This window comes from Catharus ustulatus, chromosome 12 (assembly GCF_009819885.2).
Source record: "Catharus ustulatus isolate bCatUst1 chromosome 12, bCatUst1.pri.v2, whole genome shotgun sequence".
Taxonomy (NCBI): Eukaryota; Metazoa; Chordata; class Aves; order Passeriformes; family Turdidae; genus Catharus; species Catharus ustulatus.
The window spans coordinates 7186729-7208763 of record NC_046232.1 but is presented as its reverse complement, the minus strand read 5'-3'; the positions used below and the strand labels follow the sequence as shown (position 1 = coordinate 7208763).

Below are 22035 nucleotides of genomic sequence, written 5' to 3'. Positions count from 1 at the left end.
TAAAAGAAAAACATTTCATCCTGCCTATTCAGAGAAAAAAAAAAACATTATGACGTGGTCTATTAGTTCTAAGCAGTCACCCAGGTCTCTAAGCAGTTATAGCCCTGAATCAAATGGTTATTTTAGTGTAATGATGCTTGTTCAGCAATTACTAGAAATGCACATTAGTAGAAATGCTCTGCAGAGTTAAGAGCCTCTGAATGTTCCTGTCTGTGCATGCACTCCATGGTGAAGTCATAACCCTGTATGTGATCTTACAATCCTTAAGCATTTACAAAGGCCCATAGCAATCAGATCACTATTCCTGTGCAACTGTTATTGTTCACATAGAGGCACATCTAAACCATCCCAGACTTTGAAAGAGATCACTTTTTTGACCCAAAATGTACACCTTAGCCCCAGCTGGAATAAACTACAATTATACACAGGAAGAGTTCCAAGCTTACTCATTTACTGTTTCACAAAATGTGCACTAGTAACTTCTTCAGGTTTTCAATTCCTTCTTATTATGACTGTTGTCACAAATTTCATTTCAGAGGCACTGGGATCACAGAGTGAACACACTACAACAAAGAAAGATCAGCAAAACTTATATACCAAATTCCGACTCTATACAGATGAAGGCAACTGCCAGATTTTTGTTAATCAGCTGGAGACTCTTGACAAATGCAGTTTCAATGCCTCTCTTCCTCTGGTGATGATAGTCCATGGCTGGTCGGTATGAACTCACATTTTATTTTTATTTCATATTACATCCAATTAGATATACTTTCCTTCTCATTTTGCTACAGAAGCAACTTCAGAAGTAAGGTTGTGATACAAAGATGATAGATTTCACTGGTAGCTATCATGGCTAGAAAAATACAACGGGGATATTCCCGACAGATTCTGCAGGAACAGTCTATGAGCAATTTTTCACACAGGACTCCCATGCCAAGGATTAAATTCAGCCCTGGTTTAAAGCCAGCAGAACTTAAACAAGTAGCTGAATTAATGTGCCATGCCCTGGAGAGCTGAATAACAGTTTCATTTCTCTGATATGTTCACTGCCAGATATTTACAGATTTTTGAAAAGTACCCACAATGTCCCCACATCTTTCTCACGGATACACCTTTAAAAAGAACTTCTCCACAAGCCTCTTCAGTTGAAAGCAAAGCCTTCAACATCAATTAATTACCACTGAACTGCTTCCAAATAAACTGTAAAAAAACCAATTCACCATTAAAAAAAACTTTCTCAAAAGCATGCCAATACTAAGAGTGACTTTTCATCAGCTTCTCAGTTGGAAAAGAAACAAAAGAAAAGGCAGGATAAGAAACTAAGTAATTTTAACAGATCCTTGAATTCTCCTAGAGCCCATGGAATCACATAAGGTGGCACAATGGATCTTTCTTGCACATCTGCAAATATGCAGAAGAACTTTGATCATCCCATGTGATGCACGTAACTCCCTTAACAAGTAAGAAAAATACATTTAGCTCCCTTAATAAATAATAGCCAAGCCTGCAAAGAAAAATTTGTTCAAAACCTACACCCTCCTCAAACCATAGGCCTGAAGCTGCTGCCATTGAAGTTCATCATTCACATTAACTTAATCTGCAGAGATGTTGGACTCTTAGAGGAGTGTGTGTGAAAATCCAGATCTGAGACTCCCAAATTCTAATACACTAGAAGAGATAAAGCTATTTTATCAATTGAGGAAATACATACCACTAGAATAACAATTAAATCTGATAGATTCTAGTCCATCAAATCAGAAACATGCAAGAAAATTGTAACTAGGGTTAGGATTCAAAAAAGAATGACTCAACACAAGCAGTTTTCAAATTGGAATGGCTAGAGATGACAAATGCCTGCTGGCCTGCAATCCTCCAGCTTCCCTTCTCCAACACTTTTAGTTTATACTTACAGGGATAGCTGCTCTTGAATGGAATCAGACATTTCCTGGGCATTTCTGACTGTCTTTTTAACCAGTACTACCAGTTATCTCCAGATGACTTAAAGTATTTTGGGACATCATTTTTACTTATAAGAGTTCTTATTACAAAACATACACTATTATATCCTTATTATACTGACTCCTAATTTTCTTGGTTCACCAAAACCTAAAGATTCTCAGCACTGAAGAAGGTTGAAGCCCCTAAAATCTAGTTATCACCATTAACCCCTCCCTATCCATACTATGGTTTTTGTTTCCTTGTGGTTTTCACAACAAATATTTGGCAGAGACTGCTTTCCCGTAACAATGGTTTCTTATTGTTTGGGGTTTTTTTCAATTATTACAGGTGGATGGGATATTAGAAAGCTGGATTTGGAAAATGGCAGCAGCTCTGAAGTCTCAGCATAACCAAATGAATGTGATCATTGCAGACTGGCTCACACTGGCTCACCAGCATTATCCCATTGCCGTACAGAACACACGCACCACGGGGCAGGAGATAGCACAGTTCCTGGAGTGGCTGGAGGTGAGAACCCCCACACCGACACATGTTCCTCTGGAAAAGATGTATTTACTTGTTCTTACACTCCACAGCCTTTCTGGAAAACTATGCTTTGCCAATGCTTTCATTTCAGACACTCACCTTTCTTTAATGAAGTGCACATTTTTCTTCCATAAACTTTCATATGGCTTCACAAAACCTTCATTATACAAGAGGAAAAAGCAAGTGGTCTTGTTCATGAAAATATTTTTATATATCTTTAGAGGCAAGACAGTGTCCTGCTACTTTGACTTTTCCATTAGTATGTGTGTAGGCAGCTGACACCACAGGTAGAAAACAGGCAGACATCACCATTTGCAAGGCATTAGTACAGGAAAATGAGTTTATGTTATCTGTGTGCAACTTCTGCTTTTAATGCAAAATTCAATCCCAACACTGTGTCTGATTTTTGCTCCAGTTTCCCCAAGATTAGGATAAAATAATGGCTCAGAGATCCAGAATGTAAAGGGAGACCTTTCAAGGGGGCTGTCATGCTTCACAAAGCAGATGACATGGAGGTAGCAGTGAATACAGAGTCACACTAATGCAGTGACTATCTACCAAAACTTCTGCTACATGGGAAGTAGTGCCACGGCTGGATTGAAAAGGCTGCAGCCAAGTCTGCAGAGGGTCACTGGTCCCCAGCACAATTTAAGAAAAGGCAGAAAGCAAACAGTAGTGAGAATCACTCATACAAACCAGGAACTCTAAGCAACTCCTATAGTATCTGTCTCTAATACTGAGCTACTTAATTTGAAATGAAATTAAACTTCTGAGCCTGACAATGAACTTTTGAATACATTACTTTATATATGGTGAGGTCTAAGGTGAAAGAGAAATCTACTGAAAGGTTTGTACTGAAAGGTTTGTAGCAAATACCATTAAAGGCCTAAGCAGGAATGGCAGGGCTAGAGGAAGTGGTCAGGTACCACACCCAGTTAGGGACAACAGGCACAAAAGATAAGGCAGGAAAGTCAGAGTCACTATTTTCATTGTGATATTAGAAGAAAACTCAGCTTTCAAATATAGTTTAAGTTGCTGGAGCCTAAAGGAATTTTTTGAAGCTATTTAATTATTGAATAAATCAAATGGTGGACTTTGATCAGTTCCCAGGAGGACACAGCACATTGTCAATAAAGATATTTTGTGATTTCTCTAGTGTCAACAAACAAATCAAGGCATGAATAAATTACTCATGGCTCCAGTATTTTAGGTAGTTACTTTTGTACTGAGGTGTGTTCCAGAATTTAAATATAGCATAAATTTTCACAGCATTGAGTGTGTCTAACCAGTAAATGTTCCTTGTATTGAGAAGCACCCCTCCAGAGTTTAACAGTTAAAACCTCCTCATTTCAACTCTTTCTGCTATGCTTTTGTCTGCTTACAGGCAGGTAATTATTTCAAAGATTCTCAATGGAGGTAACAAAACCTGCAGTGCTGCACAACATTTTAATAAACAATAAACAATAAGTAAATATTAGTGCTCTTATTCCAAGAATCAATAGGGCATGAGCAGTAACAGCCTCAATAGCATCTACTTCAGCATCAGCTGACAAGAAAATTGGTCAGATCTTGTGATTTCTAAGAGCTGTGTCTCTCACAAGAAGTCTGTCAAGTTTCACCTCATCTTCAGAAGAGATTGGTATTGAGACTGCACAGCCACTCCACCGGAACAGGCAACATCCGCAAAGAAATTAAAAGTGAGGTTTGTCTTTCCTGCAAGCAAAATATGCCACATTTTCTTTACAAGTCAGAAAAACTTTGAGTCTTGCAGCTCACGTGAAATGCTTAAGATGTACATAGCATGGATTAGGTAGAAAGAAAGGCAATTCTGTTTCAATAGGATTGTTACACATCAGACACACATCTTTGTACAAGAAATATCATTGCTGTATCATTTAACATGTCTAATCAATATTTTGATCCCTTTAGTTTGACTTGTGCTGCTATCTCAGGGAAAAAAAAAAAAAGCACTTTTATAGAGGATTGTTTTACCCCAAAGTTAAAGAACAGATATCCATTTTATAATCACAGGAAAACCAAATGTTGCAGACAAAAGGCTGTGAACATCTGCATCAAATGACTGTTGCAACAAACAGCAAAAATTCCACTGTGTTGATGATTTTCCTGTGCACAGAAGTGGCAGTGCCCAAATATTGGGCATTTTCCTGCTGCATGAAAAAGAAGCAAGAAATAACACTCAGCCAATAGAAATGTACTGAATGATTCATGCACCTCATTCAACCACCATCAACATACAAATTTCTTGTGTTATAATTCACAGTATTCCAAGCTTGTAATAGATATTTCACTGTTTGCTTTTCACATTTCTCCATCTAAATCAAGTTGCCACTGTCTTCCAGGAAACTGTTCAGTTTTCCAGAAGCAATGCTCATCTAATTGGGTACAGTCTGGGAGCTCATGTTTCAGGATTTGCTGGAAGTTTTATCAATGGTACAAAAAAGATTGGAAGAATTACAGGTAAAAGACTTACACCTTTAGGAAAAGTAACAGTCAACTGAATCAAGTTATTAAGATATTGGATATATCAATGCTGTTGAACAGTAATATTCAGCACAGTTTAGAAGTTTCATCTCATTGGTTTAGAAATTAGATTCAGAAAACTTAATGACAATATTTTTTAAAATTATGTCTCATAGCATTTCTGTCTTTGATTCTTCCTGCCTAAGTCCAAATTATGACATACAGAATACAGAAGCATGGGGACTAGAAATCATAAACCAAAGCCTCAAGCTGCATGTTGCTTAAATTTATCTCCTATCCATTCCCAGTAACACCTTAAACTAAATGTTAGCCACTAACCTTGGATCTTTGGCCACTGTCTTGACCCAAAGTCATTCAAATACTGTTCATTGTCAGTGAGTAATTTTAAAAATATATTAAGGAAATTGTCTGACTGTGTTTGAGTTTTTAATTGAGGGACAGTGCCCATGTAGAGAATTCAAAATAGTTCTCCTGTGGCAAAAATGAAAGTTCTGGATTCCATTTTACTAGAAGCATATCATTAGAGTATCCCTAGTAGATGCTTAGAGTAAACAAAGTTAACCCTAAGATCTGATTGACGAGTGACATTCTGAACCTTCTATAATGTTTTGTATTAATTATGAATGCAATTAAAATATATTTATAATATTTTTGATACACTGTATACAGTACCTCATCTAATGCACAGTGACAGCTTAAAAAACCCAAACAAAATGAAAATGAAAACAGAAGTGCATTTTACTCAAGACCCACATTAGCTACATTTATCAGAGAAAACATTTTACTTTAATCAGACCTAGGAGTGAGGCAAATACCCATGGCTGTACTTTGAAGTCACAATTTTGATCTTGGATTCATTGCCACATACCACAGTCTCTTACACCACTGGTTCTTGTGGCAGTGCCTGCATGCCAAGAAGCTGACTTTACAAAAGGTGTCATGATATTACACCAGTGTATGCACTGAAGAACTTGAAGGACAGTTCCCCAGCCCTGCTCGTTCAAACCTTATTGGAACATAACACCTTGAAAATTATTTACTGTAACAGCTATATGCATCCTTCAGCAAAATTTTTTCAGACTTGTAAAAATAAGCTCCAAAAATTGATAGTGATAAAAGTTATTACAGCTAAAAAGAAATTTATGCCTTTGGGGGACTTCCCTACTTGTTGCCTGTGTTACTGTCTTGTCTGGTTATATCTTTGCAACTATATTATTCCACAGTACCAACTGGAGAATATCAAATTAAGAAGCTTGTCCTCAAAGCTGAATGCAGCTTTAAAGGAAGCACAAAGTTCTCTTCCTAAATCAATTTCCGACCAAGAAGAGCACCATGCAAAAAAGTCCAGAAAGCAAAAATCAGCAAGACTCCCTAAGAGGGCGTATTATTTCTCTGAATACTGTAATAATCTGCCTTGAAGATTTTTTAAGCAGAAGAATTATAAAATCTAGCAGACATATAGGTCTTTTAAGCAGTAAGTGGAGCTTTAGAAAGTTTCAGGTCCCAAATGTGGGTTAAAAGTCAACCTTGTTGTGGGACTGGTGTATTCCAAAGAGTCTGTGAAACACTCTACCACTAGAGTTCAAAAGAACAAAATTACGTAAAGGTCCCTCAAGTGACACTGGCAGCAAGCACAGTTTGTCTCTGACAAACACGTCTGTCCCGAGGCCTGTGTCCTTGTGCAGGTCCCAGTTAGTGTTTGTTACTGTGTTTGCTTCAGGCGTAACCACATACCCTTTGTGGGACAAGCATTCTTACTGTTTCCATCAAAGAAAGACCTTGTAAAGTACCAGACGCTGCCTGTTTTCAGACATTTATAACACACAGGAGTAGAACAGCTCTTCTGCAGTATGACAAATGGGATTATTTGCATTTATTGCAGGCCTTGACCCTGCCGGTCCCTTGTTTGAAGGGATGTCACCAACAGACCGTTTATCTCCAGATGATGCAAACTTTGTAGATGCAATTCATACCTTCACTAAGCAGCACATGGGCCTCAGTGTTGGCATCAAGCAGCCTGTGGCTCATTTTGACTTTTATCCCAACGGAGGCACCTTCCAGCCTGGCTGTCATATCATGCATGTATACAACCACATTGCACAATACGGGATCGCTGGTAAGAACCGAGGGCTCAGAGGGAGGGAGCAGGGCAGCTGTGCTGAGTCTGTCTGAGAAACCATGTAACTGTGGTCTTAGAGAGTATCTAAGTATTATTATTATTATCACCTTATATGCAAGGTATTTTCTTATTTAGAGATCAGTTATCTGATTTTTACATGTCTTGAGTTCATATTGATTTTACTGACTCCAGTAAGAAATTGAGCTGCCTAGCACTCCTGAAAATGAGGCCATGAGCATCCTGCTGTCAAGAACCTCTGAATAATTCAATGGCATTTGTTTCAGCAGTAGGGGAGATGAGAAAATTTGCTCTAATTAAGCCAGATTTGTCTAGTGTGCCATTAATTACTTCAAATCAAATAAAACACAGGTCTGTACTACTCACCTCCTCAGTTCACCTTTTCCCAACTCCTTGTCCTTCAGCAGCACAATTGACACTCCCTCTAGGACCTGACTGCTGGTGTTCAAAGCTAGCTGTTATTTATAGAAGCTTACTTCCAATGTACCTGAACATAAATGTGTAGAGAAACTGCTGCAAGATACTGAAAAGGCTCCTGATATGCAGTGACAACCAGGAATATTCACTGGAAATCCCCTAAGAGCCCTGCTCACCCAGCACATGGAATTGCAGAAGTATTTCTCAGCTACCATCACATAATGCCTAAATCTGGGCCTTACCTGTTAGAAGATAAATCGTGACACACGTGAAACTAAGCATCAGCTTGAAATTTATCAACAGACATATAAAGCAGTCCATTGTCATACACCCTATTTGCACAAAATCATTTTCATAATTTGATGGTACTTAAAGAACAAAAAGATACTTCTCATAATAGTAGACCTATTTAATATTTTTATTGGCATTTGATGAAATTTTTGCTCCTTTTTTCCAAGTGGTAACTGCAATTCAACATAAGAGTCTGTCAGTCTAATAGGGACAAAATATGATATTGCTGCCTAAGCATCCAAAATGCAAGAGTGTTCAGCAATTCAGAATGAGACTGCTGCCTTTAACGTGGCTTGATCTGAACTCCAACTCAGGTTGTATTTTCTACTGACAAAACCAGCCAGAACAATGAAATCAAGGTTCATATTTACAGTCTGATACAGTCAGGCTAGAGAAGTTTAAGCAGAAAATTATTCAAGTTTATTATCATGGAGGTTCAACCATTCTATTTTTGAATTATCCTAGAAGCAAAATTGCTACAATGTATGATTTCTGAGGCAAAACCAAGATGCAAAGGGTAGGGGTGGGGGGGGGGAAACAACATGGGTTCATAGTTTGTAGCTGGCTACAGTACTTCTCTGCAGTTGAAATGGCAAAAAGAAACAAAGCCATGTAAAATTTTGTTGTTGCATTTTTCCAGGCATCACTCAAACTGTAAAATGTGCCCATGAGAGGTCAGTTCATCTGTTCATCGACTCTCTGCTGCACAAGGACAAGCAAAGCACAGCTTACTGGTGCACCGACATCAACGCTTTCAACAAAGGACTGTGCCTCAGCTGTAAGAAGAACCGATGTAACACCCTGGGCTACAACATCAGGCAGGAAAGGCTGCCCAAAAGCAGACGACTCTTTCTGAAAACAAGAGCACATATGCCCTTCAAAGGTTTGTGGGAATACTTTTTACAGTATCCAGATTGATCACAAAGTGGAAGATTGAGCCGAAGCTTTGTGATCCTATTTCCTCATTCATTAAAGCTTATAAAATCTGTGAGAATAATCAATTTGCTGAGACAAGTGAGAATCCCATTAGGCCATCTTGATGCCCTTTCATCAAGACCCTGGCTCTCATATTTCTATGGGGAAAAGCACATTCATGCTTGCCCTGGGCGAGCTGTGGAGCCGAGGGCTTGCAGATGCCCGGGGTCCTGATCTGCAGGATTTTCCTACACCTGAACTGTGCAGGTTTGCTGTAAGATACTCAGGCATACAGCCAAGCCCAAAAAAGCAGCATAATTACTCTGGGAGGCTTGTAAAACATCCTGCTTTGTGTTTCCCCAAATTTTATCTGCAATTGGACTATGAAATTGCATATAAATTACTACTTTTCCAACAATGGACAGCAACAGGACACCATGGACTTTTGCAAGGCTAAGCTGTAGCACTACAATTAAGACTGGCACTCTGGCTTCAGCTCTACTACATTACTTTATCGGGTCGGTGTGGATTTCTGGCAGTATGATCAGATAAAGAGGCCACGGCCTGAAAGGGACGCAGGGCGCTCCTACCAGTCTCCATTGCACTCAGCCGAGAGTGCAACGCTGCTGTTGAGGAAGGTTTACGTACATTTTAGAGCAAGAACAAACAGGACAATGTGGGACAGTCCCCTTCCGACGGGCTGTCAGTGCAGGGGCTCCAGGCGCCCGGCTCTCCTCCTCCCTCACCAGCTCCTTCCCTGGCTGCCATCAGGAGTGTGGGGAGCAGCGAGCGGCGCGGGCGGCCGGGCAGGGCCGGGCCCGGGCACAGGCCCCACACACACGGGGGAGGCTCCCCTCAGCCGGAGGCGCTGCCTAATCCCGGCACAGACACCGGGCACAGCCCCCGGCCCCGGGAGTCCCGCACCCCGCACCGGCTGTCGGGGCTGTGCCAGGCCGGGCCTCCTCCCTCTGAGGGCTCTGCCTCTCCTGCCCCTCGCCCTGGGCCGTGGGGCTCGGCAGCGTTTCGCACTCCGGCATGAACTCTGAAGGGATGGGGAGAAAGGCTTTAAAACGCTGTTGGCATTGTACATCTTCTCTCCCCACAGTGCCCGGCTACCAAAACAAAACCCAGCAAAAATTCAGGTACTTTTAAAATAATTTTGGAAATCTTCCACTAGCACAGCTGTGAAATACTCAGTGATGACTCCAGAGGGATCTGCGCAGCCCTGAGCGATACTCAGAGCAACTGAACCTGCTGAATTTCTTCTTAATACTGTTTAAATGGCTCAGGAATCTACTTGGAGCAGATTTAAAAACTCCAGAGGCTGCGTCTAGTTCCTGATGTTGTCTTGCTCCAGCATAGCCAGGGTCAGGTCCTCATAGAATCAGCGTGGGGATGTGCTGCCTGCTGCTCCCACGCCTGGGCACAGAGATGTGATCACTGTTGTGCTCCTCTCTGGATATGGAGCTAGTTTCAGTTTGGGGTAAAATATCTCTGTCCTATTGGCTTCCATTTCAATTAAACACGTTGCATTTTTATGCTTAGAACTGGCTTTGCATAAAGAAACCATCTTTGGCACGTATGTGGATAAAAGTACCTCAGACAATGATCTCCTTTCACAAAAGTTCCCAAACAAACTGGCAACTGTAGGAAGGTGCTTACAAAGTCATCTTTGTAATCCATTTAAAAAAAAAAAAAAAAAAAAAAGTTCTAAGATCATGGGAGAAGCACAAAAAGAAGAAAATTGAGAAACTCAGCGTTACACTTCACAACCCTCAGTGTCTTCACAAAATCTAAGATTTAATTTTCACATTAATGACATTATATTCTGCAGCTCACATCAATCCAGTTCAAACAAAACCCCCAGTTTGTTACAGAGAGGTTAACATTTATAATAAAGCTGTGATGGGACCCTGAGTTTTTATGTTATTTTTCTTTAAAGTAAGTACCATAATCACAGCAAAACCTTAGGCTGTGTCTGATCATATATTGAAAAATCAGTTTTTACATAGAGAAAAACCCAGAGAAAGATAAATTAGTTATAAAAGTGAACTGTAAACAACCCTCTCTGCACAAAATCAGTAATTTTGTTTTCTAGTGAGGGATACATTTTCAAAAGAATATACATTGTTCACTAACATACAAAAACTATAAAACAACAAAAGGATACAGCTGTTCCAGGAAATACTTTCCATCATAAGCACTCTGAGCAGCAAAAGAAAACAACAAAAAAAAACCCACAAAAAAACCCCTAGAAAAACCCCTAACTATGCATATGCATAAAAAGATTATTCCATTAGCAGTATAGGGAGCCATTCTCAGATACAGTGAAGACTGAAGTGGGTAAAGAGGCACTAGTCAAAAACTAGCATGCAATAATGTTCCTTCATATCTAAATCTATTTTTTGTCTAGAAGGTTTCTGGAAGAATGAGCAGATAGAAGAGTTCTGGACATTCAGATGTAGCTGACAGTATCTGTATGCACATGCTTGAAATGTATGTTGTCAGGGTTTTCTTTTTTATAATTTACAAAATATCAAAAGGGTTAGTTCTTGGGCATTTTTCATGCTCAGTTCAGACTTTCCTGAACAGTGTTGTTCTAGAAACTCCCCAGACCTCAAAGCATTAATGACATTGTTAACAGACGTGTGTTAAGCACAACGTATCATTATGCAGTCAAGGAAAGTTTGTGAGTCATCTGTTTTGCAGGGCAATTTTCCAGTTGATCAGAGAAACAGCCTGACCACATTACAGAAGGTCTTTGATCTGTATCATACATCTCTAGTCATGCCCAGTCACAAGGATTTGCCTGGTCACTAGATAAACAGCTTGCCAGAAATTCTGACAATTAAGCTTCAGAAAAGCTAAAATATTTCCCCTGGAAGAATATTTTATCCCAAAAAGAAATTCAACACTGATTACCTTTTTCTCCATCCTTTAAATAAAGCAACAGGGCCTCAAACACTAACAGATTACACAGCACAGCAACAACCAGAAAATATGACAATATTTTAATTTCAACAAATTAGTTGGGTAAAAAAACAATGGAATAACCATCAACTTTCTGCTCTGAAAGGCAAAATTATTTTGCCTAAGAAACCTACTGTCACTTTGATCATTCATTTTGCCAATTTTTGCAAATTCTTCCTCCCTACAGTGTATCATTACCAGTTCAAGATCCACATCATCAATGAAATCCAAGGCAAGCCAATGGCCCCAGCTTTCACCATGTCTCTGGCAGGGACTAAGAAGGATGCTAATAACCTGCATATCCCACTGTGAGTATTATATCACATGTAACTGTGCATGTGACAGAAGATGCCAATTTGTAATATCATATCACATTGACAGTCAGGCTATGAGGGAAATTATTTAGTACAGTGAAGTGAAATTGTCCTCTCTTCACTCATACTCCCTGAAAGTCAGAAGTTCTTACAATGATGATACAGTTTGTGCAGAAAAAAACTGTTAGAAAACAAAGAGCAAATTTGGAAATTTTTCTGTCCGCTTACTTTGGTCCATCCCATGGCTAATATAGAGAGGTGTAATCAGTTAAAACACAAATGAAAAATAATCTGTAATTAAGATAAAGAATTTTGAATATTTATTATCTGTATTAATGAAAGCAAAGGCAAGAGTGTGGGTCAGCATTTGCTCTAACAGGCAGAAGTTGTAACATAGATGCTATTATGTGACACCTTTTCTTCTGCTGTCAGAAACCACTACTGCTTTATCAGCTGTTCAAGCTTCTGCCACTTCTGCTCCTCTCTTAGCATGTTGTCATATTTCATCACTTTTTTGCACCTAGAGGTTGAGACATTAATGTTTTTTCCTGGAAAAGGAAATAGTTCTTTCTCTGGTTTTCAGGGGGAAAATGCAACTTTTTTCACTTTAATTTGTAATAACTAAGAGCATTATTATCATCTTGTTTTCTGCAGAGTTGAAAGTATTACTGGGAATAAAACCTACTCCTTTCTCATCACCCTGGACACTGATATTGGTGACCTCATAATGATCAAGTTCAAATGGGAAGGAGCTCCAGTTTGGGCAAATATCTGGGACACATTTCAAACCATAATACCATGGACAAAAGGCACCCGTCGCCCAGGGCTTATAGTGAAGGAAATAAGAGTGAAAGCAGGGGAAACACAGCAAAAGTAAGTGTGATGAGAGACTCAGTAACATCACAGGTGTTCAGCACTCAGGTTATCCCAGTTCAAATATAAGCATCTGAGCCCCAGCACTCATACCAACAGATGTAATTACCTCACTCCATAAGGACCAGATGAAATTTCAATGAAACAAGATACTATGCAAAATAAATAACGATTCCAATGTTAATATCATGAACTATTCAGATTCCCACTGACAAAAAATATGCCAAATCTTCTTTATTTGACTTTCAATACCTATTCCTAGAGAAACTCAGCATCACCATTCTTGAAAATGCTCACAGAAGGATCATGTGTTCTAGTACACAGTCCTCTGATTATTTTGGGTGTTCTTCTTTCCCCTGTTTATTGTTTTGAAACTGGATCACCAAGTCTGAGCAGTCTTGCTGTCTACATACAGCAATGCTAACAACACATTTGAAACTGCCTACTACACAGAAAAATTTCAGCCAGAAGACAGAACAAAAAACTTGTAATGATTCTCACTGCTTTAATCCTTTGAGAAATTTTAACAGAGCAGTTTAATTAAGGCTAATGAGAAGAGCATGCCTTACCTTGTAACTGAGGCTCAGTCTTAGAAGGCAACTTTTCCTTGATACATTCCCTTTCTTAACCACCACAACAGGTGCAGAATTCTTGTGGAACAACTCTTATTGGCAGAGCTGCATCTCCTTAATATTGACACAAAAAACAAATTAGACAATTTAAAGAGACATTTCATAAGACAAGCTGTGTGTGCTGGGGGGCAGAGAAAGTATCATATTCTCCTAGGTTGAATCCCCCTAAAAATTTATTTTGGAGGTGTTTTCCTAATCTGGCACTTGGCACATGTTCCTGCCATTAAAATAAAAAGAGTTTCTCTAACATCTCCTGCTATTTTAAAAGCCACCACCCAAAATCAGTACTGACCTAGCTGGCAAATCAAATTAAAGCAAAGCATACATTGCAAACTAGGGAGCTCTGTTTAGATACAGGTGCCTGTACCTTGAGATAAAAGCTATGAAGGTGAGAAGTAATTTTCCTAATCAGGAAGCTCTTATCCAATGCAGCTGTGCCAGTGACCTGGCACAAGCCAATTACAGCTGATGTACTTTCCTTATCTAGGAAATTTTTAAATGAGGGGGGCACTTACGCTGACAAAAAAAAAATGCTGGCATCTGCAGGTACCTAATGCTCCTTAGAAGTTTTTTTGCTGCAAGTGGAAGCACTTTGTGCCAAGCTTTTAGTGGATGCTGATTATGTGCTGGGTTTTGTTCTTTGCAATCTGGGCAGTGACATTCAGTTATCACTGAAATACTGCATTAATGTTTAGGAGGGGGGGAATGAAAGATTATTTGGTGGTTCTAAAAGGAGAAACAAAGGACACTCAAGGTAAAGTATTTTCTTCAAAGAAAAAAGGTATGTAGAGTTCTGCCTTCCACAGAAGACCAAACATGGTGTATTGCAGAACTAGCAATTTCAGAAGTTCAATAATTTAAAAAGGTAGTGAACACAAAATGTATTTTGACTTCTCTTGTGCTTTCTCAAACATTTCAACAGTTGACAATATTTTATCTCCAGGCCTCTCTACCTCTAGATGTTTGTGATCTTTGTACACATGATGAAAGTTCGATTTGTTAGATTATCTAATGGCAAAGACTTGAGATGTAACAGCATAGGCAGTTAACAAACAGACCATTATGAGCAATAAGATACCAGATTCCAATATTTGGTTTAAAATATTTCTGCAGCATATGCAGTTGCTGATGCCAGCATCCTACAGTCAGCTATCCTACAGAGCAGATTTTGCCCCACTGACGCTAAAGCCCAAGTGACTGTGAGGGTGTGCTGTGGAGAACTGTGTGCACTGTGACACCAGGGAGACAGAGGCACAATGCACTGAGTACCCAGAGCTGCCTGCTCCGCTTCTCCTCTGTACCTACAGTCTGGCAGGCAGATACAACTCTTTCCTCACAAGCCCATAAAAACAGAAATATACCTTCCTGTAAAAGACATCATAAAGAACTGGCTAAAGAATTGGAGATTCTAACTAACATTATGCTTTCTAACCAACATTATGTCTCATGCTGTCTTTTCTTTCCAGATATACATTTTGCCCTCAAAGCATTGACAACATTCACCTTCATCCATCCCAAGAGAAGACATTTGTGAGTTGTGAAGATCTCTTCCAGACATAAAACAGAAAATGAGCAAGAACACAAAAAGGCAAATCCTTGCCAAAATATTAATTATGATACATCTAGTAAAATGTTTTTTAAAAAATCACAGCATCAAATATCCTAGCAGTTTCAGAGATGGTGAAAAAATACATTAAGATATTTAATTTTTGTCATCTGTAAGCTGAAATATGCACTTTGCTCATTTAGGACCATACTCTGAAAACAATCAATGAGCAGTATCATCAAGGCAACTGTCAATTTTCAACTGTTTAAAATCTGAAAAAAATCAGCTCACCAGAAATATAAATATTATTTGACAAAATAATTTCAGTCAGCCTTTGAAAAACTTAATTTTGTTGGATGTAAGGGGAAAAAAAGAAACTTTGTTTCCCAGTAAACATTATGAAACATTAATAGCTATGACTATCAGTTAAAACTTTGCTAAATTATTTCCTAATGGAGAGTTAAATAGTTCATAAAAGAAAATACTACCAAATAGACATAAAAATATAAAATGCTCTAATAACCAAATTAAAACCCCAATAATAGTACAATCTAAAAATTCTGTAATAAACCTTGTTCTCTTTCAAAATGCTTTGCTAATTAACTATTTTAACTAAAGAACTGATTTAAATTACTAGCAATTTAATTATTTGTATGATGCTTAGCATACTACACAAAATTTGAGCACAACTAAGTTCAGTTAATTTTTGCATTTAAATCACATTTATCTGTTCAGGTAAGTCTGAGATTTTTCAATTATAAATCTCTGTATACCAGATTTTGTCATGACTTTAAACTGCTGGAATAAATGGAAATGGTTGAATCTTCAAACAGCTTCAGAGCATAAAAACAAATTTTGTAAGGTCAAACATACAATTCCCTTGTTTGCTATGTCAGAATATAAACATCAAAAAGAAACATTGTCTCGCATTGTTTTTATTCTATGATTTGTGCGTACTGAAACAGAAATCAATATATTTGTATTCATTTCTCACTTTAATGCTAAGCACAAGATTCATTAAAAATTAAGGTTTCTTGAACTGTGAATTTTGAATGTAATTTGTTTTAAATGTTCTCTAGGTGGTAAAAAAATATGCAAGAAACTGCTAAGACCTGAAGCAAAGCACATTTTTTAATACCAAGATATTGCAGGGAACTTTGAATCAAAATATCCAGATGTTACCAGTAATCAAGTGGGATTTATTTAGATAGCCCGACAAATGAAGAAGCTGAGCAGGTCCTGCAAGCAGTGAACAGTGATCAGATGCTGAATGCAGGGATCTCTGCCAACCATCCAGAATATTAACTTCTTTTACAAGCTGTTTTCAATAACTACCATCCCTTTAAACGAACAAGAATATTCAATACAGAATCAGAAAGACTCACAAACCACAATGGGAACTGAAGCATACTTAGATCTCAAACAAGAACTGTTGTCCATCCTGAGGTGTACATTCCAGAAGCTGTTCCAACATTTAAAATGGCTCTTAGGAGTAACACCTTGATTAGACAAATCAAATCTATTTAAATACAAATTCCATGCAAAAGAATCCTTCGTTCCTCACTGAAAACAAAGGTTTGTGCTTTGAAAGATGTTGTTCAATGAAGCAAACTGGTTTTCTAAACACAAAAGTATATCCACCTTCTGTGTCAAAAATTACAATTTAAGTGATTAATTTCATGCTTCAGGTTGCTATCTCAAATATTTAAATTTTGCAACATAATTATTTTATGAGAGCTCTGTAATATTTTCTGTGTTTGGGTAAGAATCAATTGCTTAAGTATAATAGCTGAGTCAAGCAGGAACATGCACAGAAGGGAATTTCAGCCAAAGGGATCTGAGAGAGTTAGGTAAGCACCAAGGCCTTTTGTTCCATCGATTTTTCACATTTGCAGTAGCTATAATCCACTGGAGAGACTCAGCTGCTAGAGACCCAGCGACAGCATTTTTAGGGGCGTGAAGTTACAATGGACCGTGTCCTGCAGAATGACAGGCAAGGAACAAATAACAACGTGGTCAGTTTAGTTTTCCAAAGCACAATGGAAGATGAGAGTACCCAGAGAGAAGTACGTGTGGCATCTCTAGATTGTTTCTAGAATTGAATTGTTGCTTCTGCAAAAAGCTAAAGACCTGCCATTTCTGTTTCACAGGGGGTTTTTTTATAAAATACTTGTCTATTTAGAAAATAATTTAATACTGTTGCTGAAATTGCATTTACATCAGTTATCACCAGTTTTCTAAGCTATGAATTTTATAAGCTTTCTAAACCAAATCCTACGTCTACTCCTCAAACAAAGCCTTTTTCAGACATTGAAGGATGAAAGAGCAAGAGACAAAAGCTAAAAAGAATTGGGCTGTACTCCTCCAGTACAGAAACTACACTCTTAGAAACATTTCAGACACCAATAGTGGCATTTCTTGCAAATTACTATCACTTACTTGGTAAGAAGACTGATAAAGGGATCTAAGCTTAGGGGCACCAGACATTACTTCAGTAAAAGCAGGTGGAAGAAAGGTCAGAGGTGTTTATATTGTGCTGAAACTCAAGAAATGAGGATACTGCAGTTTGATGACTTCTGTTTTTTTTGTGAAAAAATACTCTCCAGTTCTCAATTAAAGAGAGGCTGGTACAACCTCAGATAAGACAATCTGAAAGGTTTTAAAAAGTGGGAAAATTAAAAAAGAACATTCAGTATTTGAACTCTTGTAGATATGAAGATACTCCTGATGCCATTTTTCACAAATCATATACTGAAATAAATTCTGTCCCTGTTTTGACAGCCATTACACTAATTGCTGACATAAAAGTGGAATACAGCCCAAGCTGTAATATATTCAGTCTCACCAGGCCTGAACATAAAACTGAAGTCATACCTACAATTTCAAGTGCCTGATAGTGGTGCCTTACTCTGTGCTCCTTGGAATTATTCCTGTCTCACTCCAGAGAGCTGACTTGAGACCTTGGAAGTCACCAGGTGCTTACTCCTGTCAGAGCACACACAGCTCAGAGTGACAGAATGGCTGCTGCCCTTTTCATCGCCTTCTGTAATAATGAACCTCCAATATTCAGAAATAAAAACCTCTTCTTTTTTGTGTTTTTCCTGGAAGAAATATTGAACACTAATTAAAACCCAAATTACATCAATGGTATGGTGTAAAGTTTCATTGCTTAAGAGGATTTTGATGCCCTTGTCATGCTGACACCATTCTTGACTATACTACATATGCTTCTACACAAGGCAAATGTATAAATTTAATAACTAAAATATTAAAAATGCAAGATTAATAAATTAATAGGTACAAATAAGATTATATCAAATATTAGCTAGAAAAAATATGTACTGATTTGTTTCACTTATATTTTAAAATAGACATGAAACTTGTATTTGAGCTGCTTAGGCATTATTCCATCCCTCTGGTCTGTGTTCCTACACAGAGATTTAAACACAACCACCACCACCACCTCTATGAGGATTTGCAAAAGGGCTCTGCTCCAAGGGATTTTCTTTTAATGCCCTTTGCACAGACAGTGCTATTTAGCTACAGGGAGAAGCACTTCTATAAAAAGTCACGGGGGTGGTGGGGGGAGAATTGTGAGAAAGGAACTCTGAGTATGCTTTGATAACATCAAAGTCCACCCTGCTCACTTCGGGAAACAGATGTGCAAGCAGGCCATGCTCAACAAACAGCTCTAAGAATGGAACTGGCAGGACCTGGCTTTTAAAAGAAGTCTTGTCACTTAAATCAACCATGCAGCACACACAAAAACCCAGAGACCCAGCTTAGCAGTTTTAAAACACCTTGCAAAAAGCACATTTGCTCTTTCTGTAGGTCTCATCCACCAATGGTGTATTCAGAGTATTGCATATCAATTCCAAATATATTTCCAAAGGTATCCATCAGTAATGATGATGCCAGGCTTGAATATCCCACCAGCAATTAGCTTTCATTTTGAAGGTAAGAAAAGTTTTATTCCTGTGATCGTGTAAGTAATTTAAAATTAATTTCATGGCTTTCCCTAAACAGACCACACAAGCACATTTATTCTTACATATATAACTGCAGGATGTTAAAATTGAGAGGGGCACTTTGACAGAGATAGTACAACTACATTTTGGCATGACAGAAAAAGCCAAAATCAAGTAAAGTGGAATTTGTGTACTCCTCTTTGCTTTCAAGGCTCAACAAGTAAATGATCTTCAGAAGATGATTTCATCAAGTCTATTTATTAATGCATTTCAAGTTTCAAAAAACCTTACATATCTTTGCACAATACTTTATTTTTTGCATTTTTTAGTAAAAATTTCCAAAGTGAACAAAAAAAGAGACTGTATAAAACACAGTGGACATGAAATCGACAGTAGTATTTCTGTTTCATTGTCATGAACTTCCTTTCGGCTTTACCACATCTTGACTTGCAGTGGAGAGTTCAGTGCACATTTCTGTTTTCAAAAAACATTTAACTTAGACTCAAAATAAAATAGGGCAACATTTGTCTGCCAAAATCCTACCACAGGATAACATTACAGGCAAAAAATTTACATGTTCCAAAGTCTACCACACTCAAGAAGTTACTAAGAACTCTTGCTGAATAAAAGTCACCATTTTAGAAATGCAAACCCACTTCCAATCTTTGCACAGTCTTAAAACAAATGTATTGAAAATGACTTAAAAGCAACTACGTACACATCTAACTAGTTAAGATCATTTAGAATTATTTATATAGTCTATTGGACTTGGGGTTTCATGTACAAAATTTGTCTCTAAACCATGTACAAAAAGCTGTATTTTGAAAAAGTTACCACATACTGTACAAGTTTACAAGGAAGAGATCCCATTATATTCTGTAACATTTTTGGCCTTGCTGGCTTGCGTCACATTATGAGAATGATTGTGTAAACCTTATACTCTTAAAAACAAAACAAAACTAAACCAAAAAAAACCAAAAAAAAAAAAACCAACAAAAAAAACCCAACCCAAAACAAAGGAAGCCTGTCCAACCCTTAGTAAATTTTCACCTAAGCAAAGCCAGGAAAATTATAGCCATTTGCATCTCTAATTACCTCGGTGCTTTTGGAAAACAAGCAATAAATACATCACAAGCTTAAACATTTTGTAATGCCCCCTTTCATCTCCTGCATAGCAGTAAGCACCTTAAGACATCTTTTATTTCATCTTTAAAAATGCCAATTATTTACATTCGTAATAAAAACTCTGGAATGGGACACTGTGCTGTTGAACTTCACTACTGGTATAAATGTGGGAAAACTGGTAGTCCTAACTACAGTTTTAGCTCTGCCACAGTAGCCAGGCAAATCACTCTAGTGGTTATCAATCAACAGTATCATACTGAAAAGTTATCCAAACACCTGATAAATTAAAAAACAAAAGAAAAAACTACAGCTTTTCTTTCTTTCCACAACCCTTAGAACATGAACTTGATCACCAAACTGTAAGAATATCTGAAGAGCTCAAATAAAGTGGTTGCAATTTTTAAAACAAGTTGAATAACAGGCAGAATTTTCTAATAAAGCATGGAAACATTTGATCTAACTATTCATTATTTCACTGAATAATCAGACAAATTAAAAATATTTACGCTGAGCTACAAGGAAGACACATAAAACATTTTTGAAACATTCTGACATTTGCAAAGTTTGCAGAACACCTGTTAAACCTCTCTAAGACCATCCAAGCTTGTTCGCTGAGTCTTAGCAGCTGTTGGATAAAGATGAAATGAGTGCTTGAAACGACTTTTATAACAATAAAAAAAGTGTGATTGGATTCAAAATTGCTGTGTAAAGCATCACAGGACCCTTGACCACTACACACCATCATCCTCTGTTATCCTGAGTATGTCAATTAAACAGTAATTTCTTCATTAATAGCGGAAAAGTTTTATAATACAAAGAAACATCCATATTGCAATTCTCTTGTTTACAATTGCACACAAGTACGGTGTACGTTAGAAATACATGTCTGCATATAACAATGTATATACATTGACAAGTAATGTCTCCAATGCTGAGGTGGTCTAGCTTCCTAGCCTTGTCTGGCAGTTGAAAAATAAATCTTTTTCCTCAATTCTTGAGTAAAAGTTTTACTACAGCCATATTTGCCTGCAAGTGAAGAAAATGCAGCAATGAAGAGCACAGAAGGGGGAAAGAATCATGATATGCTAGGACTTTGTCCTACTAAATTAAAAATATTCAAGAAAAACACTTTTCTTCTTTTTGAGCTGGAAGATTCTCTCATTAAAAATTAACTACTTCCACTTGTTTTGAGGGCATATCATGCTTTTTTTTTTCCTCTTCAATTTTGGAGAGTTAGACTGGGGTCAATGACTTATTAGGTTTTCTTTGGAGTGAGTTTTCCCATTGTAGGCACTAGGAAGAACCAAGGCAAAAAGCTGAGTCAGCGTCTCATATGTCCCATCTGATAACTCTCCCGGGGCCTTTGCCGCTGTGGGGGCTGAGCGGTTTGTGGTGGTCTCCTCCTTTTTAAAGTGCCTGTTTCAAAGAAAAGTAGCCATTATTAAAATTTATTTTAAAAACTCTATTTCCAGAAGAGTTGCCCTGGCCATACAAATGAAATAAGTGTTTTTCTGGAAGGCTTCAGATTTAGACCTGCAAAGTTTTAACTAGATGAGTAAAGGCACGGAGGACACACAGAATACATTTCAGTATCTCAACAGTACTTCCTTAAACAGGCTAATTCTTACAAAATGTAGCATGGAATAGGAAATAAAAGGAACTCTGATGCTGGAAAAAGTCTTTAACGCTTTCTTTTCATATACATATTATGTTATAGGAAAATAAGACAAGAATTAGATTGTAATCAATTGTTTCACTGGCATCAATTCCATTTGTAGTTTCACAGTGCCAGACTAAGAACTGTAGGTCGAAACACCTGAAATTTCTCTTTAGAACTAAACAGCTGAGGAGAAAACATTTC

The 22035-nt window shown here is 37.9% G+C and overlaps 2 protein-coding genes across 2 annotated transcripts in view; one reads left to right on the top strand and one right to left on the bottom strand.

The window, feature by feature from the left end:
• The first annotated feature begins 508 nt into the window (after positions 1 to 508).
• LIPC (lipase C, hepatic type) lies at positions 509 to 15095 on the top strand. The gene is made up of 8 exons (XM_033070769.1): positions 509 to 718; positions 2287 to 2466; positions 4845 to 4962; positions 6869 to 7102; positions 8472 to 8714; positions 11904 to 12024; positions 12685 to 12903; positions 15002 to 15095. Exons 1-8 carry the CDS (start codon positions 509 to 511, stop codon positions 15093 to 15095), a joined length of 1419 nt encoding a protein of 472 aa, XP_032926660.1.
• A 4193-nt stretch (positions 15096 to 19288) lies between these two features.
• The window catches only part of ADAM10 (ADAM metallopeptidase domain 10), a 42443-nt gene continuing 39696 nt past the window's right edge, over positions 19289 to 22035 (bottom strand). Inside the window, exon 16 of the mRNA XM_033070819.2 lies at positions 19289 to 21590. Within this exon, the coding sequence (XP_032926710.1) occupies positions 21496 to 21590 (95 nt within the window). The 3' untranslated portion in view covers positions 19289 to 21495. The remainder of the gene's footprint in view (positions 21591 to 22035) is intronic.

Excerpts from the sequence above, each read along its gene's own strand:
- LIPC (XM_033070769.1), top strand. The coding sequence starts at position 509 with ATGACTGTTGTCACAAATTTCATTTCAGAGGCACTGGGATCACAGAGT. Across the intron at positions 7,103-8,471 it reads TGCACAATACGGGATCGCTG|GCATCACTCAAACTGTAAAA; the intron begins GTAAGAACCGAG and ends GCATTTTTCCAG. Across the intron at positions 8,715-11,903 it reads AGCACATATGCCCTTCAAAG|TGTATCATTACCAGTTCAAG; the intron begins GTTTGTGGGAAT and ends TCCTCCCTACAG.